This window comes from Protopterus annectens, chromosome 10.part0, assembly GCF_019279795.1.
Source record: "Protopterus annectens isolate FY-2018-M chromosome 10.part0, PAN1.0, whole genome shotgun sequence".
Lineage (NCBI taxonomy): Eukaryota > Metazoa > Chordata > Ceratodontiformes > Protopteridae > Protopterus > Protopterus annectens.
The window spans coordinates 17,797,833-17,825,533 of record NC_056744.1 but is presented as its reverse complement, the minus strand read 5'-3'; the positions used below and the strand labels follow the sequence as shown (position 1 = coordinate 17,825,533).

Sequence of the window (27,701 nt, the reverse complement as noted above, 5' to 3'; positions counted from 1 at the left end):
AGGGGTTATCTCTACCTTCAAACCTAAGGCTCACCCAAACAGATCTGTAGCCTCATCTGCAGCATTTTTCCTCTAGTGTCTCCATTGATGACATTTGTGCATCAGCTACCTGGTCAAGAGTTCACACCTTCATTTCTCATTATAAATTGGATATTGAATTCAGATCCAGGGCTTCCTTTAGTTCAGATGAGCACAGGAATTTCTTTCCATGAGACCTCCCAAGAGTTTAAGAAGCTGGGAACTTGGCTCCATATGTAGAGGAATGGACAGAAAAGAAAACATCAGATATGAAAGTTATGTAATCACCATAACGTTAGAGCTGTGTTGTCATGTTCTGTCCTTTCCTCTACTACCCCCATCCCCCATTCATATTTCATTCCTGGCAAATTTTGTTGCTCATTTCTGGCCCTTTCCTGTAAATATCTAACTGACTTGCCCTTGGCTCCTGAAGATTTAGCCAGTGCCTTCACAATGCATTACCCATGGTTTCTTTTGTATATCAGTGTTAAATGGTAATTCCTTTATGAAGATAGTTCCAAGTTTTTATGAAGGGCAAACTCAATCTGAGGTAGATCCTTCTGTGTGTGGGGATTGTTGTTAGGGAGAGGAGCCTGAACACTGGATCCAAAGCTTTGAAATGGCTGAGTACAGATCCGATGTCAGATCGGAGACCCACATGTAGAGGAATGGACAGAATATAACAACATAGATCTAACATGGTGAGTATATAACCTTCATTTATACTAAAGCCTCCATACTTAATCTAAACACAGTCAAACCATCAAAACCCTTGAAGGAGCATAATTATATTCTGTAGAATACAGTTTTTTTAGGAATATAACCTTTGTATCCTGAACATTCTGCTCAACCTCTTAACATAGGAAATCTGGACAAAGCCTAAAATAATGGGAGGACAAAGGCCCAAAATTTGGGAGCGATTTGAAATGTCACTCTTGCAAACGTAGAACATTGCTGGAATAACAGGATTTGTGTTAGCATGCATTTTCTGAAGGATATGACATTTAAAAGTCAAATGTATGTCATTATTTAGTGACTTCAATCCTCAGTGATTTGCCAGAAAACCACACATTTTATGAAGAAAAGACCAAAAATATGAGGCAAAAATCTGGACATTCTGTGAAAATCTGGACAGTTGAGAGATATGATCCTGAATAGAGCAATTTTTTAAGCAGTATATAGCAACTTCTAAACTCTCACATATAATCTTTTACAGTTTGATATCAACTCTCATATCTCTGTCAGATGTTAAATACTTAGGTGCTGTGGAGATAACTTACTTTGCAGATAAACATTCTAGTAAACCTTTAAGTAACCCTACATGCAACTACTTTGCTGCTTAAATGAACTTAACACACAAAACCTCCATCAGTTCTGCACCACAGGAATCTGCTAAAGTGTCCACACCTACACACAAACGATACATAAAATCTCAGAAATCTAAAGGAAATACTTTAAATCTAACATCAAAAAACAGCACTTGAGATAATCTATACACAAGGCTTGGTAGCTACTACTTCTAAAATTAGAAAATCCTTTTGGGAATACAAAATGTAAGTTTCACAAAAGCATCCTGCAAGCACTGCCAGACCTCTATATTCAGCAATTCCATGATATGCAGGACAAGTATTTATCTCACCAGGTTCTCTAAGGGGGGAAAAGAATCCAAAGGAAGGAGGCAGAAGTGAAACCAAGATTCTATTATTCCATAACAATGATCACTTTTGTCTGAATTACATGGACTTCATCAGGGGGGAAAAAGCAATGATCCTCTTGCCTTGTGCAAAGGAAGTGAAAGATTAAAATACTATAGAATCACAGTGAAAAGCATCAGCTGGCTATTATTCATGGAAGTATCAACACTTTTTGCGACTCTGCTCTATGAGAGATAAAGTGGCAGATGGTGCTCTTTCAAATCCACTAATCAATAATGGAATTGTGTACGTATTAAGAAAGCTACTCCCATCACATTGAATATTTCCCGTATTTCATCTCAAGATCTTCATCTTTAATGAATGGTTTAGAGTATGGTGTGGTAGGCAAGGGATACAGTGTATGAGTTAAATAAAAAAAAACAAATACTTATACTAACAAAAGAGGTGAGAAGGTTATAAAAACATTTCAGACAATAATTATGGGTGCTTTAAAATATTTTCTGTCACATTATAAATTAATCAATTGGAAATTAAAGCTACAAGCAGACAAAACAGTATGAAACTACTTTCTTTAAAATCAGCAGCTACAACCAAAAGAAACAACTCACAGAAACAAATAATCCTAACAAAATGTTAATTTATTAAAATCAAAGACACATAATATTCAGTGGATGAAAAAAGTATTCTAAATCAGTAACTGGAAAATAAATATCAGCCATCTTCATAATTTATAATAATAGTCTGAAAAATAAAAACAGGCTTTTCAGACATGTCCTACTGACATAAATTAAACTAAATCAAATAATACCAGGAATGTTCATGCTTAGCCTCAGTGGTACATAGTATCATATGTTAACATTATTCTTTTTTCCAAAATATTTAGATATATCAAAATGACATCCTACCCCCACTCAGCAAAGTAATGAAGGGGAAACAGGCCCTACAAATGTGAAGGTTGAACATTTAAAAACAAAATCGGATGACTGACAAAGATGCTGCTGCACTAAGCACAAACTGAAAACAAGAAAGATTTAGTTGCAACAAAAGACACCAATTCAAAATTAAAGTTTCACGCTTTCATCCCTCTTTATTATGTTTTGATTTGAAAGTCACGGCTCATCCAGTACTAGAAAATTTTTTGGTCCTTACATAGTCGTTTCTGAATTGTTGGTCAAAACACAGATGGTGTTTAACTCTTTAGTTAAAGCAGTTATGAATGGTCCTGCTTCTGTTCCATATCTGGTTTCCAATAGCGGCACAGTTTCAGACAGAACAGACATCACCTTAGTGGCCAGACAGTTACCAGTAATTCAGGAGTTGGCAGTACATGACAATTAGCGTTAATCCTATTTCCAATGGAAATGTGCAAGAAAACCATATGTTGTATGACACATTGCCTGAGAATGCTGAAAAAGTGTATAAATCAAATATATTTGAATTTAAACTTCTAAAACTGAAAGCAGTTGAACATGAGGTGTTTTATTTAGAACACTGCATACAAATTAGGCAGGTGCTTCCGGGTTTCTGATTGTACACATTTCAGAATGGTATTCAATACAGTGATGACATTTATAAAGACCTTGTTGATTTATTCAATGCTACAGGTTTATCAGTGCTTAAGGTGTTGGTAGTGACTATAAAAGCAAAATTGACAAATTTAGAACCAAATAAAAAGCTTGGATATTAGTGTGCGGAACAATTATTTTTTCAGCAAATATGAATATTTGATTGATAAGATGGCACCAAAATTAGATTGGCAAGTTGCAGCTATTATTGGTAAAAAGAGAAAAAAGCTCACCAGAGATGTCACAAGTACAATACTACCTACCCTTTACCCCAACCTAGTAAGAGATACAGTAAAACTCCAACATTAGCAGTGTTGTAGATTAAGTTTCTTTCTTTTGAGTATGATATGGATAACATTAATAGTGACAAATTCCCCAATGTCACATAGGTCTGATAGAATAGCAAGTCAACAGCAGCAAGTTTTTGGTGACTTTGCTGAGAGAGATTTAAATTCTCAACATGAGACAGATCTTACCCCTTTTTATTACCATCAACAGAAAGGGAAATTTTCAACTAGTGGAGGTAAACACAAAGTGAAAGGATGTGGGAGAAGGAAGAAGAATTCTTTTTTGATTGCCTTGTTTTTAATTTACATACAGTCAAATTAAACAATAAACATTATTTGGTTTTTGGTAAAGGTTTTACCTTTATTCACACTGCAAGGGCTGATTTAGTTTAATTTTTAATTAAGTTTAAGAAATTTGTTAGAAAGCTTTATCTAAAATATATTTTAAGAGGTGTAGGTCAGTTTAATAATGTGACTTAAATCTTTATAAGTACGTAAAATCCAGTTTTGCATAATACCTTAGCAGTATTTCACAATGTTTGTGAGATGGGTTTTAGAAAAGTATTGTGAAGCAAACCTGTTGTTAAAATATTTAATTTAACTGTTCTAGAAAGGGATGCATTGCATGACTTACAGACTAACACAGCCTTTAGAATAATGAGAGCCAATAAAGGCAGTGGAATAGTTGTAATGGATGCTAAAGGCTTATAACAGACATACACGAGAATTATTAGCTGATACTGATTGTCATCAACTGGGGGGACATGAAGTTATGGTAAATCCTTACACCTTGGTGCATATTAATGTATTTAATGTATTAAATCAGGGCTACAATGAATTTTCTTTATTTGAATTTTTATTAAAGAACATCTGAAACTTGGTAAGATCTTTCTTATCCCAAAAAATCATAAAGATGATAATACCCTTTTATTCAGACCTATAGAACTAGAGATACATTGATGACCTTATATTTATTTGGAATGGTTCTAATGACATGTCAAATTAATTTTTGCATGATCTTAATGTTAGTTCAGATGTTTTAAAATTCAATTTGGGAAACAAATGTGAAAAGATCTGTTTCTTGTACATGCATATTACAATGGATACCACCTTTAAATGTTTACAGAATATAATTTATAGAAAGAAAACGTGTTAATAACTATTTACAACTTAGAAGTCAACACACATTTTTCATTTAATTCATAAGGCTAAGCTGGCTTATTAGTGAAGACAGTAATTTTTTTAAAGAGATTACATTGTTAAAGGAGATGTTTTTAGCAAGAGGTTATTTCAAGGCTAGATTAAACAATATTGTTCAAGAAGTCATTGCTAATAGGTAGTTTAAATTTCCACCTATTTTGGTTGTGGGGTTAAGTGTAAAGAATTCATATGACACAGTTTGTTTTGTAAATTATTTTCTGTACCAGTCACTGTTGACGTGGACCAAATTAAGAGTATTTTAATTGATAATTGGAAAATAATCATAGGTAATATGGAATTGACTAACACAATTGCATCTTGACTTCAGTTAATTTACAAGAAAACTCACAATATTAAAAGTATTTAAGAAAAAGGGTCTTGTCTTATTAGGGAACTGATAGGTGGAATATTTGGAACATTTTCTTGTCAAAGTTGTAAACAATGTAAATGGATGGCTAATAGCAAAACTGTTTTTTTCCTATTATTTTAATAGAACAATTTACAGTCGGAAATAGATTTACATGTCAGTCAAAGGGGGTGGTGTACTTGGCACTTGCCTCTGAATGTCTGTATGTTGGTAAAACCAATAGGAAGCTGTCACAAAAAGTATATGAGCAGCAACTTGTGATTCAAAATCATGATCATAAAAATGCTTTGGCTAAACATGCAAATTTTTGCTCATCATTTAAGAAATTTTATGTTTTGTATTAAATCAACTTCAGAATGTTAAACAAAAAAATATTTAAATACTTTTTTGGAATGCAAAGATGTAAAGTGGCACTAAAGCTGTCAGTGGATACGCCACCAGTTTTAAATGAACTTATTAAATGTTTTTTTTAAATTGAATCCCATATAGATTCTTGTATTAAGAGTTTTGCACTTAGCTATGGAAGTATTTGTACTTAAGTTGTTTTTAATAAATAGCATGTTATAATCAATATTATTTGTATCCCACAATATTTTTTTTTAACTGTTAGCTGATTGTGTGAACACATGATATATGAAGATAATATTTATCTCTAGGAACAGTGGAACATTTAATTATGTGGAAGTTCCTAAAATGTAATACAGAGGGATGAAAGTGCTAAACTTTAATTTTGAGTTGTTGTCTTTTGTGGCAACTGACACTTTATTGTTTTAAGGTTGAACATTTCCTTTTGTAAGCTATGTGGATATGTTAGACCAAGGAGATTATGGGATTAATATTTTGCTTATTGTAGAAATGTTGATATATTCTTGTTTTCAGAGACTGTCATGTGCCTATATAATGTTTTGAAGCATCAAAATTATAAAAGTCAAAGATTACCTGAAATGATGTTCAGTCATAATAATTGCTTAGTTTCATTTGTTTATTATTAATAATAATTCAGTATATTTGTGACTAAAATTATGTATTGGAACTTATAATTATTTTTTACGATCTTTATTAAATTATCACTTGAAACATAGGCAAACATACATTATTGATGTCATTGTATATGCAAAGAGGAGCTGTATCCAAAATTCCACATTATCTTTAGTTTTTGAATTTCCAGCCTACTTTGTCATCCTCCCTTTCCATTTTGAATTATAACCTTCGGCTGATGTTATGTACATGAGCCTTAAATGTGTAGCTCTAAAATATCCCTTCACCCTTACCATTTAGGTAATCCTATACCACCTTGTTCTGTGGGAAGAGTCAACATATCCCACTTAACTCTTCCCCTCTACCCCCCAGACAAATTCCTTCAATGCCTTATTAATAGAAGCCACAACTACTCCTTTGAATTTGCCTCATCTGTATATAACACTAAAGGGACTAAAAGCATTTTCACTGCTTGTATCTTCCTATCCATATTCAGAATCAAGAGCTTCCAGTTCTCACTATTTGTATTATATTTTGTTTAGTCTCTACCTACATATCCTTAGCTACCATAACAGAAACCTGTTTAATCCATACTCCTAAATATTTCATCTTATCATGTCTCCATAAATATGGACATTACTGAAAAAAAATCGGGTACATAATTTATGGCTATGACCTTTGTTTTATCTTCATTAATTTTATATCCTGAAAGGACTTGAAACTGCCCCAAAATGTTCCACTACACTGGGGTGTTCTTTTCTGGATTTATCAGGTACAAAATAATATCATCTCCAAGTAAAGCCAACTTTTCTTGATTATCATACTAATTATATCCTAGCTTTTCTGGGTCCCTTATTTATTTTACCAGTGGCTCTAAATATATAATAACAAAGGGGAAAGAGGACACCCCTTCCTGGTTCCTCTGCTCAAATACAACTTATTAAAGAGGAACCCTCCCACATTAATTTTTGCATTCGGTCCTTCGTATATCCTCCTAAATAACCTTATTATTGTATCAGGGGAATGCAAATGTTTCCATTGCCCTACTCATAAAACCACAGCATACTCTATCAAATGTTTTCTCTGCATCAAGCCCCACTAACAACAGCAGTATTTTCTTGCATTCTGTTTCTCTCTGAATCATCATTGTCCTTTTAATGTTATTAAATGTTTGCCTCCCCTTCCCAACACCACATTGATCTATATCTATCAATGTTAGCAACATCTTTGCATTATTTAAGCTAGCATAGACATAAAGACTTTATAATCATGGTTTAATATTGAAATGGGTCTGTATGAAGCTGGGTCTTTACCATCTTTAGTTAATAAAGACATCACAGATTTTTCCCAAGGTGTTGGTGCATTACCTTCTTAAAATGCTGTTAAAAGAATATTCCATATCTTTATCACATTCTTCCCTCCTAACTTCCAAACTTCCACAGGAATGCTACCTGTTACTTGAGACTTTCCTGCAGATTGAGTGTACATCACCATTTTTATTTCATCTCGTCCTGTCTTTATTAACTATTAATTGTTGAGCCTCATCTGCCTCTAACCTTGGCACAATTAAGTCTTCATAAATATTTCCATTTCTGCTCTTTCTTTATTTCCCCATTTCTTTATACATATTTTCATAAAATTTCTGAAATAACACTATCACCTCTACAGGATCTCTGGTTATTTACTTGTTATAGGTTACCTAAGTTTGGCAACAACTGTTTATGCTTTCTTTTGCCTTTGTTGTTGTGCTAAAAGTTTTTGTGCCCTGAAGTTGTTATCAAAAATAGTTGCTGAACATCAGTCTTGCTAAACTCATGCATATTATCCAAATACTTCTTTATTGTCTCCTTAGCACTCTGCATTTGTGTGATTTCCCCTTTTCTGTAATAGTTTAACCTTTGTCAGCCCCTCTAAGTAATTCTTATTACCTCTTAACCATATCTGTTTCTGTTTTATTTGTACTCTATTTTTAAACTTCATTTTCTTTTTATCCCTCTTCTCTAATAACTCTCATGTAATTTCCACTACTCATTCCTTAAATTCCTCTGTTTTTAACAGGTAGGTGAGAAAGCAGCAGTGTCTCATTTTTATTTCATTACCCTGCATTTTTATCTACTGCATGTCCTCCCCACGGTCGAGTGGCCTCCAAAAGACATGCGTGAATGGGCATGCCTTCGCTGAAGGCTGGGCATCGGGCTGGCAACCCAGCACCATAAAAATCTACTGCCAATCATTAGCAGATCGGAGTTCCAGTGTGGTGACCCCTAACCGGGAAAAGCCGAAAAGACAAACAAACCCTGCATTTTTATCTAGGTTTTTACTGGTGTATGATCTGAAATACAAATCCCCAAACCAAGTATCCGGAGCAAATAAAAACTGCCCAAAACAAACTGAGTAAATAAAATAAACCAACTGGTCAGTAAGGTGGAGAACACTTTAATAAACTAAAACATTAAAATAAAATAGAGATGAGCAGTTTCGCAACACAGGTGCTTCTTCATATCTAACAAAGTATCAAGAACACAGAGCTTAAATAATACATCCGATCATTAGGTAACCAGTCATTGTTTCAGACCTCTTAATCTAAGGGCTGGTTTTAAAGGAACGTTTCCATTTAAGCCAATACCCCTGTTTACAGCAACCATAAAGATCCATTTAATTTCCAAACATTCTACATGAGTCTTAACATCTCCTCCCCTAAGAGAGGGTTGATACTTCTCAAGTACCATAAATTGAAATAGATGCATAGCTCCTTCTTTAACTATGTGCCTGGCTAGTGCGTTCCTCAGATCGCCCTTATTAATAGCATATACATGTTCTTTTATGCGATCCCTCAGACATCTATTGGTCAATGTAAATGGATGGCTAATAGCCAAAGTGGTTTTTTTTCCATTATTTTAGTAGAACAATTACAGTTAGAAATAGATTTACCTGTCAATCAAAGGGGGTGCTGTACTTGGCACTGTGTAGTGCCTGTGAATGTCTGTATGTTGGTGAAACCAACAAGAGGCTGTCACAAAAAGTATATGAGCAGCAACTTGTGATTCGAAATCATGATCATAAAAATGCTTTGGCTAAGCATGCAGAATTTTGCTCCTCATGTGAAGATAGTATTTATTTCTCATATCAGTGGAACATTTAGTTCTGTGGAAGTTCCTATAACAACATACATTGCAGGCACCACAGGGATATGTTCCAGCCCTTCTCGAAACCTCCTTATCTATAATTATAGAACCTAAAGGTTTATAGCAAATCTTCCTTTTCAACGATGGATTATTCCTAAAAACAAACCAAGGTTCATGATCTAGAACATTTCTATACTTAGAATCTGACATTAAGATCATCCAGTGTTCCTTAGTGATCTATCCTTAATCTATCCTTGTAAACCAGTTGGGGAGTATCTATCCTTGTAAACCAGTTGGGGAGTATCTATCCTTGTAAGCCAGCTGTGGAGTATCTATCCTTGTAAGCCAGCTGGGGAATATCCATCCTTGTAAGCCAGTTGAGGAGTATCTATCCTTGTAAGCCAGCTGAGGAGTATCTATCCTTGTAAGCCAGCTGAGGAGTATCTATCCTTGTAAGCCAGCTGCATCTTTGTAAAAAGTAATCCCATATCTTTGCTAGTACCTTCACAAATGGTGAGATAATATATCAGTGTTACTGATATTAACAGTTATCATATCAACTTTATGGGCTGCAGCCACACTCCTTTCATGACTACCAGTAATTAAGAGGGACTCCTAAGTAAATTGCAGGTTACAAAGGCAGCCTATAAAACAATATTACTAGGAGACAATGACAGGTATTTATGAATATGATCTGCAATACACATGACTGATACTTTTTTCTGGTAGCCGTATATTCCCTCACCTGTATGCCAAGCATTTATGCTATGGCTGGCTAGGCTTGGGTATCATAGCATGTAACTCCACCCCTGGGCCAAGAGGCATATGCACTGTACCATCTACCCCTTCCCAGCCTGATGTCTATTCCTCTCTGAGCTCTGACCTCCACCAGAGCTCCACTAAAGAGATGTTGGCATGCCCCCCCCCCGAGGAAGGGATGTTCCATCCTGCCTGCCAGGTATGTCATGTACCTGAGCCGCTAATCAAACTCAGGCTGTCTGGGTCATAGTCAGAGCTTTATCCCTCTATGCATCCAGAAAGGCACAGGGCTGATACTTCCTGAAAATAACTTGATGCACTATCAGTTCATAAAAATCCTTTGATCTGTGGACATGGTGTTTTATGGGGTGCAGCAACAGATGCAGATGAAAGTACCAGCCAACTAAAATAATTATTAAACCTGCCATTGCAGTGTATGGTCCACCACCCCAAGTAAGGAGTTATGGTAGTGCAGCTGTACAACCTTCTCACTCTGCACTACAAATATATGTATTACACCCATAAGATGTAGGGGCAACAAAATCAGCCTTTCACAACATGCTGTCACCCTTAAACAATATTTATGCAATCATACACATCTCGGGTTCTTGCTCTGCAGTCACATCTAGGCATTCTAATACTGTGTTTTAACATAATTATTTTATAAGTATCCAGATAAATTATTGTGCAATTTATATGATGAGGTTCTGCCAGAGACAGAATACAGTGCAGTTTTTTGTATTTAACAAAACATCTTGTATAATTATGAAAGCTTAAAGGCTTTTCACAAAGAAGCTGCTAGGCCTACAAACATTTAAACTATGCAGATTTGATAAGGGGGCTCTTACTGCACTCACTGTTGTACAGGCACCATGTAGGTCTTCTGGGTCTAGTCCCCAAGGTACGTTAAACATTGCACTGTATGAAACACTCTGGAATGAATGCATAATCCTTAGGACCAACACTAGGTATGGCAACCTCTTACTAAATTTAAACAACAGAAAGAACAGGGTTTCTGGCACAGTGTATACTTGATTATGGAATAAGCTACCATTCTCAGTTAAATAACTGATATCTCTGCCTGTTTTTAAAAATCACAAGGTTTTATGGATAATAATAAATGCATAAAGGGTTATGCCAAAGTTCTGGAAGATCAAATCAATATACTACAAGGTTCTCAGTCAAATGTATGAACATATGAACCTTACCTTAAGTAGTTTTGTATTTATAAGACAGAGGTACTAATGTAATTACAAATACTACAGGATCAGTCCACTAATAATGTAACACACTTCTTCACAATTAATAAAATGCTGTGGTAAAGATATTTACTCATGGAATGGCTTTTGTAAGTTATGTGATTGTTTGTAAAAAAGAACTGGGCAACTCTTGAATGAATAGCACAAGCTAGGAATACACTGGTACACCCAGACAATGAACGAGGACATACATACATAAATACATACATACATACAGTCATACAAAAATAAAATAGAGTTTCAGATTGGAATATTTACTATTTTAATTAATTTTAATTGTAATAAAAAGTGCAGAATAATTAATTTAGATCTGGGTGGGTGGTAAAAAAATGTGAATAACCTAGTTCCAAGCCCATGTATTCAAATGGATAGGTTAAATCATGTTTTACCTTGGGCTGTAATGTGGATAAAAATGAATAAAAAGATGCAAGTAGGAAAGCCCCCTGCATGGATGGTGCAGGGACAAAGCTCCTGCAGGAAACAGACATCAAAGTTATTTTTGATATTGCTTGGATACCTTAGTTTGGAACTGTGCCAGTGGCAGTTTTTATGTGAGCAACCATCATCTTTCATTTTGACAAAATTAGATTTATGCCAAATAAAGACATTTATACTCTATTTTTTGAACAAAAATCTGAAGTAGTATGAAATAATTTAAAGAATTAAAAAAATATATATTGCTTTGATTAATTAGTTTATGTAGTGCTTCTGATAAAGTAAAACTATTTATGCTGTAGACATAGACCCATTATTGCTTCTTTGAATGTATGATTATTATTATGATTATTATTTTTTTTACTTTTACATGTCAACACAGTGCTGTTTCATCAGGAATACTGTAAATGGAGACTGTCAGAATTATTTGCTCATCATAATGGAATAATACAGCTGCAGCTTCTTTTTCTTCCACTGTTTATGACTTGCAGAGAAGTTTCTGAACTGAAAGCCAGAATTCGCTTTGAAACTAATTATAATAAATTTCAGCAGACTACAGTAAGAGGCTTTCATTTAACATGTATCATTAATGAAGACTGGCCGTTCAGTTGTTGGCTGGTACCTTCATTAGTATGCATTTCATGATAGGACCCCATTCATAGTGCATGAAGTAACAGTTACAGGGTTCTACTATAAGCACTCAAGTCTTAAACCAGTGGCCTGAGCGTCTTGTAGTGCTTCAGCCATGGGAAGGGGGTGTTGGGGTGGAGGAAGAGATCTTTTGGGTTAGGGAATGGGAAGGGAATTTTAGAGTTAGGGAGCAGGACAAGAGTTTTAGGTTAGGTAGCAATCAGGGAATTTATGTTTAGAGAGGTTGGTTGGAGGTTTAGGTTTAGGGAATGATCAGGGAATTTCATTTTAGAGAGGGGGTAGTGGAGTTTTAGGGTAAGGGAGTGAGGATTTAAGTTGGGAACTGGGTGGGAGTTTTAGGGTTTAAGTTAGGGTTCTGGTAGGGTTGTATGGGTTATAGGGTTGCACAGAAACAGGAGATCAGGATAATGGGACTTTGAGCACTTGGCTTTTCAAGCAAATGGCAAAAAGCAAGTGTGCTGTGAGCTAGTACCATGTGAGCATCGGTTGTAGACCCTGGTTACAGATACGTCTTCCCTTATTTCAAAAACAGGAAGGAGCATTTAGGCCCTGCATTATCTTTTCACATCTACACATGGAAGCATGTCTGAATTTTTGTTAGCCTTTTCAGGCAGGTTTTCTGCTATACATGTGAAAGCATGAATTATGCAGAACAAGTTTACTATCCAGAATGCCTCATGCACTGTGAAGCTTACATGTGTTCTTCAGGTGTGCACTGTTCAAGGGTAAACAATCCAAAAGAACACTGTTTCATGCACATCAGCTTCTTCATGCAGTGATTGTTAAAAATGAATGAGTTGCTTTCCTGCAGCCTTAATGAAAAGTATCCTTTGTTAGTTGAATGCCTTCATTATTTTTCTTCAACAATACTGCAGTCTCTTCTTACTTTGTCAACTAAACAGCTGGTGATAATGAATGGTTGAATAAAAGATGCCATGAAGGTGGTTCAGTTGTGCATAACAATACATCTCTTGGCTCTCATTTGGGTCACTAAACTGTCAGAAAAATTAAAAGGATTTTATTTCAGCTTTATAGAGTAATGCACATCCACTTAGTAATGAAAAATGAAAAAGAAGCCTCACTAGAGACCCTTGTAAACTTGTGCATGTTTTTAGCAAATGCAGGTAATGACTTGTGTCGATGAGGCATACTTGACAACTGCAGGTTCATAATTCCTCATTGCAATCTGGCATTTGCTTTTCTCAAGAAGCCACTCGGTTTTCATTCCTGTGTATTCTTTAGTAATGTCCTGGATTCTGTTATAGCAGGTTACTGCCTGCATATTATACCTTTTTTGTGACATACATGGACTGTGTAACAGGAAAGAGAGAAAGCAAACAAAGCAGGGACTGAAAGAAGGGAAGAAAGGAAACAAAATAGCAGCATTCCTTCTGAAGGCGCTCCTCAAAACTTGTGTCTGTTTCACTGAGAAATATGGAGACTAAATCAGTTTTTTCAGAAATTCACAAGTTGGATATAAATGAGTAGCAGAAAGAAAGGGAACAAAAAATGTAACGTGACCAGTGGTAGTAAAGGTTTGGGACAAGGAACAGGTGTACTTGATTTTTTTTTTTTTTTTGCAGTTTGGCTAAAGCTTCTAATAGGTAAGAAACGGTTTCAGTTTCCAAACTAATTTTGCTCCTGAACTCTTGTTTGAAAATAATTTTACTCTGCATTTCTAAATGTGATCTTTCAGTCATGTTTTAGCCTTTCCCCTCTCACTGTTGAGATTTAGAAATGCCTATAATGATATTTGCATTAATTGTATTTTTTCATTTCTCTTCAGGTCTTCACTTACTCAAAAAGCTATTTACTTGTAATTTTACTGTTTTATATTTTATTTATTTTAACTAAATTCATTTGGTTAAAATAAATAAAATATAAAATGGTAAATGAAATCCATTTGGAGAAAGTACTAAATTTACAGGGTGACATCTGAGCTTTCTGCGTATATAATTTAGTGATGTGCTTAGTGCACATTTCATAGAAACATATGAGAAAATGTTATCACAACAATGGTGTTGCACATGGCCACCCATGTATACAAAATTATCTGCAAAGAAACTCTAACAGGCACAGCTGGTCATGTAACTGGTTGCTGCAAAACATTCTGATTTAGTGTGAAATGCTAAATAAAATTTTCTTGTAATATCTCCAGAGGTAAAAACAGACATAACTATCACTGATACCTGTGGAGACAGAGGAGACATTCATTATATATGAATAACATGCAATGTAATGTGTAAAGGTACATCTGTATTATAGCTACTGAACCTGAAGCAGTATAAAGTGCAGGGCTGTGTGTTACTGTAGTATCTCGCAGGATGCGCAGTAGCAAGTCCCACCTAAACCCCCCCACCGTCCATCCATCGGTGACATGTTAGTAAATAAGTATTATTCATACCGATGGTCATGAATATTCATTATCTATGTGTACTATACACTTTGCCTCCATGTAGTGTGATCTAGGAGTTGGTATATTTAATTAGGAGGGTGTGGGAGTGCAGCCTCCCACATGGGGGGGGTGCAGGGGGGCTTGTCCCCTGCAAAAAGGAAGGAAAAAAAATAACACTATAACTGCAAATATAATTTTTTGCTTCCTTTTTGCAGGGGGCAAGCAGCCCTGCACCCCCATGTGGGGGTCTGCGGCCCCTCACATACCCCAGTAATAAAATATACTAACTTAGAGATCGTACTATATGGAGGAAAAGGGTAAAGTATGAACAGACAAGGAATATTCATGCCACATCTGCATGGCTGTCAATCATGCATGTTTCCTGTATGATGACATGGTTCTTTCACCTGTCAGTCAGTAAAAACACATGCGCATCTGCGCAGAACAGTCTGCGAGGTACTACAGTATTGCAAAGCCAAAAATAGTGACTTCAGTCATAAAAATGTTCTGATTACTTTTGATCTTGGTTGCAGAAGAAGTCCATTTTAATTAGAACTCCAAGGTGCTACACTGATTGGACATACATTTAATTATGTGGTATTTTCACTACACGGTGCCTCTTTGAATAATTTCATTATGTCATGATTTTATTTTTCATTTTATGTATGGAAAATGAATTGTCTAGTTCCCAATTTTACCTCATAGTGTAACATTGGCTCCTTTCATACATATCACGGCCTAATAACCTTCCTTCCTATATAAGCAACAAATATTCTGGTAAATCACTTGTTAAACTTTAATGAATTTTCATAAAATTAGCTGTGAGCCTTTTGTTGTTGAAGAAGAGTTTTGACATGCTTAGTTGATTTTGTACTTCATGTTAGCATATATAGTTTTCTTCAAGTTACTGATCACCATACCTCTCAACCTCAGTGCAACAAGTCTGGACAAAGCCAAAAATTATGGGAGACAAAGGACCAAAAATAGGGACAGAGTTTGAATATTGCTCTTATAAACTTAGAAAGCTACTAGAATAACAGGATTTGTGTTAGCATACATTTTCTAAATGATATGAAGTCTGAACCTCAAATGTATTTCATTATTTAGTGACATCAATCCCTGACAAATTGACAGAAATACACAAGTTTTATCAGGAACAGACCAAAAATATGAGTCAGGTCACTCTGTGGAAATCTGGACAGTTGAGAGGTATGTGATCACACTGCCACAACACAATGTTTGATTTGTCAGTTCCTGCTGCTTGCAAGTTTGACTCGCACAGATTTATTTTTAGCTGGCTATTCTTTTGCCTCTGAAAAGCTGCATCAGACAGTTGTATGGAACCTATTCTCCAAAAGCCGAGATAGTGACACCTTATATTCTTTTTTGCCAGATTAAAATGCCAGAAAAATAAGATCTGCATCAATTATCCATCACTGCTTTCCGGGAGTGACATTGTTTTTCCATTTTCTAGGTACTTAAAAAGCCTGCATATGCACTCCCAGCAGAAGGCATGAATGCACAACGCTGACTGTGATTTTCTTTCAGCTTGTGTGCTTGTTCTTCTGGCATGCATATCATCTCATGCACTGCTCACCGGAGCCTGGTACTCGCCTTGAACACCTGTAACTGTAAGCTTGCTAAACAAACTGACTTTCTAGCATTCTGGTTTTATTCTCATATCTGACATACATAACAGTCAGACATCTTAATTCATGTGATTTTTAGACTGAAATGGATTACTATTGAGAATCCAGAGGTATGCATACATTTATTTTTACTCTTGCAATGCACTACAACAGGGTTTCAGCTTAGCTAAAAAGATCAAGTGAGAACACGAGGCCATGCATTATAATCCAGCTGAATGTACTGTAAACTGTTGCAGCACAGTGAAGAAATATCACAACCATAGGTTTGTACTATGTTACCAGCAGAGTGACATATACCCATATACCCATATATTGCTACTTAAATGCAGGAAGAAGGCTGTCATATGTAACCTAATTACATGATAGATTGTACTAGGTAATATCAGAAATAGTGATAGTAAGGAGTCACTTGAGATAACAAGTGTTTACAGTATATCTCCCGTGAATGTGATAAATAAACTGCAAATGGTAAGGTCAGCAACCCATTGTGTGTGTGTGTGTGTGTGTGTGTGTGTATGTGTGGGGCAGTCTGTTTTAGGGGAGCTCTAAGCAGCTCTGAAAATATTCATTTAAAATGCTGATAACCTTTAGAATCTATTTTTGTAGCTTCAGATTAAATGAAAAAGGATAACAGGCAGTACATTTAAATATCCGTCTGCTAGTTACCATCAACCTGCCAGTTTGGGCTCAGTTATAAAGCAGATAAAGAAACTGGATGCCTGAATGAATAAGTCTACAGAAAGACATGTATGCAATGTAAGCCTAATATTCATATCAGTATCATTAGTCTAGGTTATGTCAGCAGGTTCATACAGACTCTATACTGAGACATTAAGAATGGAGTTTAGAGTTAGGAATGAGTGCAAAATGCAGCTTGTGTAGAGAAAGGAGTTGAATGAAACTACGTTATAGATGAAAGGGCTGCAGAGAACTTGTGTAAAACTTGACATATGCAAGACATTTATACTGCCTTGATTTTCATATATCATCTGATGCATTATACTGACTCTCAGAAGAATGGAGACAAAATTTTATAGTTTATGACTGCATTTTATTTGTATTATTAACTAGGGTAGAACAGTGATCCCAGTGGATCATTTTGGAGTATCAACTCAGTAAAACAAAATAGAACAAAAAAGTTACCATTGTCCAATATTAAGTCTGAATAGAAAAAAAGAAAAAGCAAAAATATGTAGCATCCAAAGAAGACTTGCTCTTGGTGTAAATGATGACTTACACCAAGAGCAGGCACAGTCATTTGGAGTCAGGTCCATGACGTAAACCTGTTTATAGACAGGCCTTACACTGAAGTAAGTTACCTACACCAAGACCAAATCATTATATATATATATATATATATATATATATATATATATATATATATATATATTGCCTGAAAGATTGTATGTTTGCTACATTGAATAGGTTCTGCATGGAGCACAGTCCCCCTTGACACAGTTTAAAGCTCATTCTAGTGATTTAATGGAATGAGGTTTGATATAATAGGCTGCTAATTTTAGAGGCCAATTAAATGAATAGTCAATAATAAGTAATATGTATATATATATATATATATATATATATATATATATATATATATATATATATATATATATGTATGTGTGTGTAAAACACATGTGTGGTATACATATATGGGTCGACCTGAAAAGAACGAAAACCATCTTTCCCAAATCTCTAATGACCGAGACAACTTCTCCAAAACCACACTTTAACAAACACCTGGAACACCAACAACTAACACAGAGAAACTAACCACTCATCCATCCATACAAAAAACACATACTGAAACAAAACACACCCACCCATGTGGGGACTTCAGCCCCCCCACCCCCCAAGATTGCACTACAGTTGGGAAAGGGGAAAAGGCCACCATGGTGACCAAGTAGTTCCCATCACACAGTAACTTTCCAGTGTTCCAAGTGTTCATTAAAGTGTGGTTTCGTCAAAATTATCTCGATAATTAGAGATTCGGATAAGTGGGTTTTTGTTCTTTTCAGGTAGACTCAAAAATATGTATATCCATCCTCAACACCTTTTTTCCCATTTTGCACATGGGGTTGGGTTGTCACTTCAACCGTGACAATCATCTCGAGCTAAGGTTTACACCGCAGGGTGCCTAGCCCTGCCGCAGATCAAATATATGTATTATGTATGTATGTGTGTGAGTGTGTATGTGTATATAGTAGTGAGAGAAAGGTGCATCCCAGATAACTAGAGAACATTCAACACCCACATAATCCCACAATCTCTTGTTTTGAAAGGATGCGTGAACTGTACTTTCATAATGCCCTTACCAACAACAAGAGGTAACCTTTTGAGCACAATTTAACACTTAATGAAATACAGCTGCTTAATGAACTAAATACACAAAATTTAAGATTTATGAAACCAGATAAAGGAGTAGGTTGGTGGTGATGGAAAATACCCAATATGTCAGTCAAATGTGTGAAATGCTATCAGGAGATCATGCTTATGTTAAGGTCTCACTCAACAAACTTAATACAGGATATAAAATGGTGATGTTAAATTAAGTTTATAGATAAATTGATTTTCATGAACATAACTATCTGAACTTTGCATCACCTAAAATTCCAACAATTTTTGGACTTCCAAAAATTCATAAGAGTATTATTTCTATGAGAACAATTGTTGATGCAAGTGGGCTCCATCACCACCTATGTGCGAAATATCTTGATGAAAAATTGAAATATCTTGCTTTGAGACAGGATCCTATTTGTAAAGACTTGTGGCATTTTTTAGAAAAAAATAAATCAACTGGAGTATAGTGACAGTTGCATCTTTGTTACTATTGATGTCAAAGACCTTTACACTGTTTTTACGCATGATTTGGGTGTTCAGTGGTTTTCGGAATTTTTACTTGAAAAGAGATTTCTGCAGGACAGAATAAACACCTTAGAAATACTTTTAGAAATTATGCTAAAAAAACAACTTTTCAGTCTTTGATAAAGATTTTTGTCTCAAACATTCAGGTGTGGCCATGGGTTTTGCATGTGGTGGTTTGTTTGCAAATGTGGCGATGACTAAGTGGGATTATTCTTACATGTTTGTTTCTGACTTCATGAAATATTGTAAACTATATGTGCGTTTTCTGGATGACATCTTTATTGTTTGGGACAGTGACGGTAAATTACTTCAGGAGTTCTTCAGTTACATCAATCAGACTACAGAATTCCTTAAATTTTCTTATGTTGTAGATGAAGACAATATTGCTTTCTTGGACATTTGGCTCTACAAGGATCCTACTAATAGGAAATTTGAAACTAAAATCTATAGGAAATCTACCTTTTCTAATGGGTCTATATTATATCATCGAACGCTTAAAAAAGTGAGCGATGAATAATCGACCCCATGAAAGTGAAAGCTTACAGTCTTGAAAGCTCAGAACAGAGATTTTTCCCACATCCCCCTACATAAATATACCAACTCCGAGATCACACTACAGTGCCGAAAACAGCAAAGTAACAGAAGCAGCCAAGCAAATTCTTTCCCTGGGAAAGAATTCGCTTAAAAGCCACTTCGCTATTTTGCCTTTTCGTTTTTTTAAGTTCGACCAAGACACATTCAATAGAATGCGTCTTCGGTCATCTAATAGGAACCCTTTTCTAATATGTACTTATATTTTCCAGCTCCCACTCTCACCATCAGAAAGGTTGCTGTTGTTAAGGGACAGTTTGTAAGAGCTGCATGCATGGTTTCTCATTTCAATTTTTTCCTGGATGAATGTGATCACATTAAACATATGTTTTTACCCAGAGACTATCCAAGGAAATTTGTTGATCCGTTAATGTATGAGGTAATCAACAAAAGAGAGTGGGGCCATTTCAAATCTGTTTTACAGCATGCCCACCATCAGGACTCTGCTGAAAGACCTGTCAGTCTCGTGTAACCAATGGACCAAAGAATGACTTCTTTTAACGATATTGATTTTTTTACAGGTACATTCAATAATGCTTGTAAGGTGAATCCTGGTTTGGCAAGCTCTTTCATTGGTCAATATAATGTGGACAATAATATATTCAGAGAAATATTTTGCAAAAACTGGGCTATCTTGAGATATGACAGTCAGATAGCGGGTAAAATGAGTGATAAACACCACATTTCCTTTAAAAAAGGACAGCATTTTAAGAATTTGGTTGAGCATTTTGGTACCATTAGTAGAAAAAAATGTGTTCTCCAATTTTAGAATGGCTAAGTGTGGGAGTTGTTCCAAGTGTGAATTTATTATCTTTTGTGAGCAGTTTGTAGTAAATGGCTTTGAGTTCTAGGTGAAAGAAACTTGCAACTGCTCTACTTGAGGTGTTGTTTATGCCGCTTTGTGTCAATGCTGTTCAGCCTTTTACATAGGCAAGACCGAACGCTGTTTCAAGGACTGTATTTGGGAACATAACAATGACATCAAAAACAAAAAAAGAAAGTAATGCTCTAGCTAAATACATCAAAAGTTTTCCGGATCAAATGTTTAAATTTGTTGTTATAGAGATGGTGCCAAATGATTTGCCCCATGGTCCTTGGCAGCTACTTTTGGAGAAATGTGAGTCGTATTGGCAACTCCAATTAATTGCAGGCAGCCTGTCAGGGCTAAATGACTTTATTAATATTTCATGCTTATTAAAACTCAAGGCTTTGATGAGATAATTTGTTTTGAACCTGACAGTTTTACCTTCATTTTTTACTTGCATTTTAATAGTGGATGTGAGAGTGTTCAATCTCGCCTTTGTTCTTACACATGGGTTCGGAGCCGATCCTCGGCTCCATGCCGGCCGACTGCAAGCTCTGCATCGAGAAGAAGCTCGAGGACATCTAATACCCACAATCCCCCTCTGCCTTTACCTCAGATCTAGTTTGCCGCTGCTGCAGTACGCATCGCTGGAGACTAGCTCGGGGCTGTTCAGATAAGATATTTTATCTATTCTGTACTATTTTCAGAAAAGTTTCTTTAAATTTAGTTGCTTAGTTAGAGAGTAGGTGTGTGAGTGCAGGAATTCTCTATACTTAGAATAAGTTAACTTGTTAACTTTCGAGTAGAGTTTTTCGGGGCCTACCCCTTCTTGACTTGTGACTAAAATTTTTGTAATCTTGCCTTTTGGCACTTTATTACTAGATTAGACTTCGGATTCGACTTATTTGACTAAAAACTTGTGTAGTCTTGTTTTTAGCTTTATCAAACAGACTTTTACCCGGATTTGACATTTTTACTGGATTGGACTTTTTACTGGACTGGACTGTGTTCATTGTTAATATGTCTGAAAAGATGAAATCTGGTTTTAAACGTTGTCAGTGTGGCCAAAAAATGTCGGTCACAGACAACCACAGTTCCTGTGTCTACTGTCTTGGCCCTCTCCACTTACAAGAGGACTGCTCTATTTGTCACTCTTTTAGTGGGAGGGTCATGACAGATAGGCGCAGGAAACTGATGGATAGAGGATTGCTGAAACCCTCTTTCCAGGAGGCTTTGGATGCTTCAGACCAGGCATCCAAGTCTTCGAAGGCGTCGGAGCCAAAGTCATCGGCTCCGAGCTCTTCGAGTCTAGTTAGATCACCGGTTCCACAGACTTCGGGGCCGAGTGTTCAACTGTTGGCAGTTTCCGAGCCTCGAGTCTTGGAACCGGTGACGGAGCTCCCCCCACCGACTCTGTTGAGGTCGGCTCCGTCTTCGATCCCTTCGACTCGTTCTTCTAGAGCCCTTTCCGACACCGACGTGGACCGTGTGGTGCAGAAGCTTATGGAGCATACGGCCCTGTCCAAGCTTATTTCGGTCTCCTCTCAGTTGATGTCGAGACTTGAAGGCCTGCCACTATCTCCATCTGTTCCTCCTCCGAGACCTGTTCTGTCTTCGGAGCCGGAAGAAGCTGACCTGATGATTGTGGAGCCCTCGGTGCCAGAACCGTCTTTTTCTCGGTCGGCACCGTTTACCTCGACTCCATCCGATCCGGTACCGGAGTCTCGGGCCCGGTCTGTCCTTGGTTCCGGGACCGAGTCGGACCGATGTTTCGGTTCCGACTCTCCCTCTCGGAGCCTCGGCACGGATCGATTCGGTTCCGTCCTCGGGGTCGGTGCCTTCGGTTCCTGTTTCGGGGATTCTTCCCATTTCTTCGGAACCGGGAGATACCTCGACTCGGGACCCGGGGGCCTTCGACCTCATGAGGAAGGTGTTGTCTACCCAGACAACCACATCAGCAGGTACAGCTTCTCCTCCCCGCAAAGGACCGTTATCCTCCTCTGCACCCACGGCCACGTCCAAGCGTCGGGCACCAGTGTCTCAGCCACCCCTGGAGGGTGCCCCCTCTTCCTCGGAGGCTTCTTCGGATGCTCCCCACGAAGAAGTTCCTAGGAAAAGACTGTGTAAGAGGAGACACTTGGATTCTCCACAAGAATCCTTGACATCTGATACTGACTTAGATGAGTCAGAAGGGTCCCCTAAGTCACCTTCAGAGGATGTATCTTTTGCTGACATCTTGGAGATCCTTAAACAGAGAGGTGACTGGCAAGCCCTCCCCCCTTCTGAGGATGAGTCAGTTTTGCTGAAGGCATTTGGTGCCCGTCCTTCCTCCTCCTGGGTCACTCCGCCCTTTGATGAGTTAATGGAATTAATTGCTCGAAGGGCGTGGGAGACTCCTGACACAGTGGAACCTGTCCCTAGGAAGCCAAATAAGTACATTACGGCACCACAGGACAAAGCTTACCTTACCAAAGGAGTTCCAGTAGACGCCATGGTGGTGGCAGCGGCCACGAAAAAGGAGATGTCGGAGTCTTCCTCATCTGTCCATCCGCCTAACAAAGATTCTAGGACCATGGACAGATATGGGAAGCGCATTTTCAGTTCAGCGGCTTTTTCTATGCGTTCCCTGAACTATTTGACCCATTTTACTCATTTACAGAGGGATCTAGTCAAAGAGTTGGGAGATACCCTCCAAGGTGCAACAGATGCTGCTGTCTCAGAAAAAGTTACAGCGCAGCTCAACACCCTTATGTCTATTGTGAACTCGTCCATGAGGCTGATATCCTATGCAGCCGAAGGATCGAGTAGGGCAGCGGCTTCAGCGATTGCTCTTCGTAGGCAATCCTGGATGCGCTTATGTTCGTTTGCGGAAGCCTTCAAGTCTTCCTTTACTAACGCCCCATTTGATGGAGCCACACTTTTTGGCCCTAAAGTAAAGGAGACCCTTACCCGGTGTGAACAGGAGGGAAAGACTCTGTCTGCTGTCGGAGTCCATTTTTCCACCCCTTCCAGACCGTACCCCAAAGGGCAACGTGGTGGAAAAATGTGGTTTCGAAAACCCCAAAGATCTTTTCCAGACACACAGGGTGATGCCCCCTCTAGAGGCAGAGGGGGGGGCAGAGGTGGAAGACGCCGCCCTGGCGGCAGAGGGGTCCGCAAAACCAAGGTGACAGGGATAACCTCCCTGGCAAACCTTTTCAGCACTCCTGAGAGGAGGCCCGACTGTCCTGCTCTGGAGGCAGTCGGGGGTCGCTTAGCTTTATACCCTCAGGCCTGGCAAAACCTTTCTTCAGACAATTGGGTAAAAAGCGTTGTTACCAGAGGTTACAAAATCCCATTTCTATCCACCCCATTCCAAAGAAAAAACTCCCAGATGTACCACCCCATCTGCGAGAACCAGCAGCTACAGAAATTTCAAAGCTGCTAAGAAAAAGAGTCATCCAACCAGTCCCAGCGGACCAAATAGGATTCGGAACTTACTCAAGGTTCTTTTTAGTTCCAAAGAAAACAGGGGACTGGAGGCCAATTCTGGACCTAAGTCATCTCAACACCTTTGTCAAGAAGGAAAAGTTCTGAATGGTCACGCTTCAATCGATCCTTCCATTCTTACAGAAGGACGACTGGATGTGCTCAATAGATCTGAAGGACGCATACTACCACATCAAAATGGCCAGGGCGTCCAGAGATCACTTGCGCTTCCGGCTGGGAGCCAGTCACTATCAGTTTCGAGCCCTGCCCTTTGGCCTGACCACAGCCCCCAGGGTCTTCACCAAATGCATGGCAGTGGTAGCGTCTCATCTGAGGCGCCTAGGATTCCAGGTGTTTCCGTATCTGGACGACTGGCTCCTGTCTGCCACCACCAGGCGTCAACTGATACAAGCCAGGGATTACTCCCTACAACTTTGTACACACCTTGGCATTTCAGTAAATTTCGAAAAATCTTTGCTACAGCCATCACAGCATATCTTATTTATAGGAGCGGAATTGGATACGCGTCAGTTAATTCTAAAACTTCCGACAGAAAGAATAGTAGCACTTCAGTTCAACATTTCCCTTCTGCTGTCGCCCAGAAAATCCCCAGCAAAAATTGTTCTGAAAGTTTTGGGTCTCATGGCAGCTTCTCTCATAGCAATACCACTGGGAAGACTGCACATGAGAGTGCTACAATGGCTTCTATTTGCACAATGGTCATTCCAACAACTTCCACTGACTCACGAAATTTTGATAACGAAGACATGCAAATCACACCAAATGTGGTGGTTACAGACTTGCAACCTATCCTGCGGAAGACCATTTGTGCTACCCACACCGTCAGCGACGATAACCACGGACGCTTCCCTGATAGGGTGGGGGGGCATCTTTCAGGGACAGACAGTCCAAGGCGAATGGACCAATCTAGAGTACAATCTGCACATCAATGTTCTGGAGTTGAGGGCAGTGTTTTTGGCGTTGCAACACTTTGCTCCCCTTCTTCCTCCAGGGACCATTGCAGTTCAGACAGACAACATGTCCGTAGTCTGGTACATAAACAAGCAAGGGGAACCAGGTCCTACCAACTATGCAGAGAGGCCATGAGAATTTGGCAATGGGCAGAGTCCACCGGTCGCTTTCTGATCGCAACGCACATCCCGGGGTCATCCAACGTCATAGCCGACAGGCTGAGCAGGGCAATATTATTGCCTCACGAGTGGTCCCTCAAACAGTCAGTTGCGGAACAGATTTTTCGCAAATGGGGCCAGCCTACCTGCGATCTGTTTGCGTCTCCAATGAACGCCAAATGCAGGAGCTACTTTGCCCTATTACCCCCTCCAGGGGAAGTCCCAAGGGACGCGCTGGTGCACGATTGGCCCCCGGGTCTCCTATATGCCTTTCCTCCATTTCCCCTGATTGCAAAGTTTCTTCAGAAAGCAAACAACCTTCAGAGGACTATAATTCTCATTGCTCCGTTCTGGCCTCGTCAAATTTGGTTCCCCTTTCTCTTGCATCACCGCATTCAGGGACCTTGGATGCTGGACCCAGAGCCAGATCTACTGACTCACTCGTCAGGAGTTCCTCACCCATCCCTGGAATCTCTCCATCTGGCAGCTTGGCTGCTCCGCTTCCCTTTTTAGCCAGGTCAATTCCCCTTACTTCGGCGGTTCAGGATATTTTGGTAGCTTCTCATAAAGTTTCTACCATAAAGACTTATACTAGTAAATGGAAACGTTTTGTCTTCTGGGCGGAGTCACATCAGTTGGACCCTGTTACAGCTCCGTTGAATAAGGTCTTAGAATTTCTAACCGAATTATTTCAGGAAGGAGCTTCTCCGGCTACCTTGAGAGTACAGTTGGCTGCCATTTCTAGCTATCATATAGAAGAAAGTGGTGCACCTATTATGGCTCACAGACTCTGTAAAGCCTTTTTAAAAGGTTCTTTTCATATCAGACCACCAGTCAGAAGCCCGACATCACCGTGGAATTTAAATTTACTGCTCTCTAAATTGATGCTACCACCCTTTGAACCAGCTTCAAGTTGCACTTTGAAATTCTTGTCATGGAAAACATTATTCCTAGTGGCTATTACATCGGCTAGACGGGTGTCTGAGCTGCAGGCTCTTTCGGTCAAGCATCCCTATTTAATTTTTCATTCGGACAGAGTATCCCTACGCACTAATCCATCCTTTCTTCCCAAAGTTTGTTCTACTAGTAATATTAATCAGTCCATTGAATTACCCACCTTCTTTAAAGACCACTCTAATAAATTAGAGTATATGTTGCACAAACTGGACGTCCATAGACAACTCAGATTTTATTTGGATAGAACAAAAGATCACAGGAAATCCGATCAGCTATTTATAGCTTTTGCTGACAGCAGAAAGGGTCTTGCAGTTACGAAACAAACTCTTTCTAAATGGCTAACTGATTGTATCATTTATGTTTATGAAAATTCTGATCAAACATTATCAGCAAAACCCAGAGGACATTCTACCAGATCAATTTCTACATCTTTGGCTCATGCAGCTCGTCTACCCTTAGACATCATTTGTGCGGCTGCTACTTGGGCTAAACCACATACATTTATTTCTCATTACAAAGTGGACAGGGTTTCTAGGGATAGGGCAACCTTTGGTTCCACTGTGCTCAAGAACGTTCTCCCTTGAGTTCCTCAGGATCATGGAGCTAGGGACGCTACCCATGTGTAAGAACAAAGGCGAGATTGAACACTCTCACATAAAGAAGTTATGTCCTTACCATAACGTTCCATGTGGAGTGTTCATCTCGGCTTGGTTATTACACTCCCACCCTTCCCACCCTTAGGAAGAACGCGTTCGATTTGGTGCCTGGTCTGGAATATTCTCCTTCTGCTGTTGCAGTGTTGGTATTACTATCATACCCTTGGTATGTTGTATATAGGTAATTATGTATATAGTTTGGCATGTATGCGTGATTGTTGTCTGGTTTGCTTGCAAACTAGATCTGAGGTAAAGGCAGAGGGGGATTGTGGGTATTAGATGTCCTCGAGCTTCTTCTCGATGCAGAGCTTGCAGTCGGCCGGCACGGAGCCGAAGATCGGCTCCGAACCCATGTGTAATAACCAAGGCGAGATGAACACTCCACATGGAACGTTATGGTAAGGACATAACTTCTTTTTTTATCACTTTTAATTTGTTCCTTTGCTTGGTGGCTCGGTAATCATGTGACCTAGTACTTAGTATCATGTGAGCTAGTGCCTTCTGTTATTTAAATGGAGTTCAAACACTGTTTTATCTGATGAAGTTTACAATTAATAAATAAAATTGCTTATTTTTCATTTTTGGCATTGTTTGGTGCACATTGTTTGCATATTGGTTGTACTTTCTGTCAGAGTCTCTGTGGCCAGCAGCTTTTTTTTCTTTTGGTGTTTATTTTGTTTTTTGTTTTTAATAAGCATACTAGTGCCAGTGTTCAAGAACAAAGGGCATATTCACAACTGTGGGCAGTACAGAGATATTACACTCTTACCACACTACATGAAAGTTCTGGAGAGGGTGATTGATAAATTTGCAAAATAGAAGAAAATAAGATGGCAGACGAACAGTTCAAATTCAGATCAGGATGTAACACAAGCAACCTGATGTT

At 38.3% G+C, this 27,701-nt stretch overlaps 1 protein-coding gene across 1 annotated transcript in view; it reads left to right on the top strand.

Moving 5' to 3' along the window:
- The first annotated feature begins 13,480 nt into the window (after positions 1-13,480).
- LOC122812898 overlaps positions 13,481-27,701 on the top strand; it is a 121,868-nt gene continuing 107,647 nt past the window's right edge. The window contains exon 1 of the mRNA XM_044084935.1: positions 13,481-13,903. Within this exon, the coding sequence (XP_043940870.1) occupies positions 13,780-13,903 (124 nt within the window). The 5' untranslated portion in view covers positions 13,481-13,779. The remainder of the gene's footprint in view (positions 13,904-27,701) is intronic.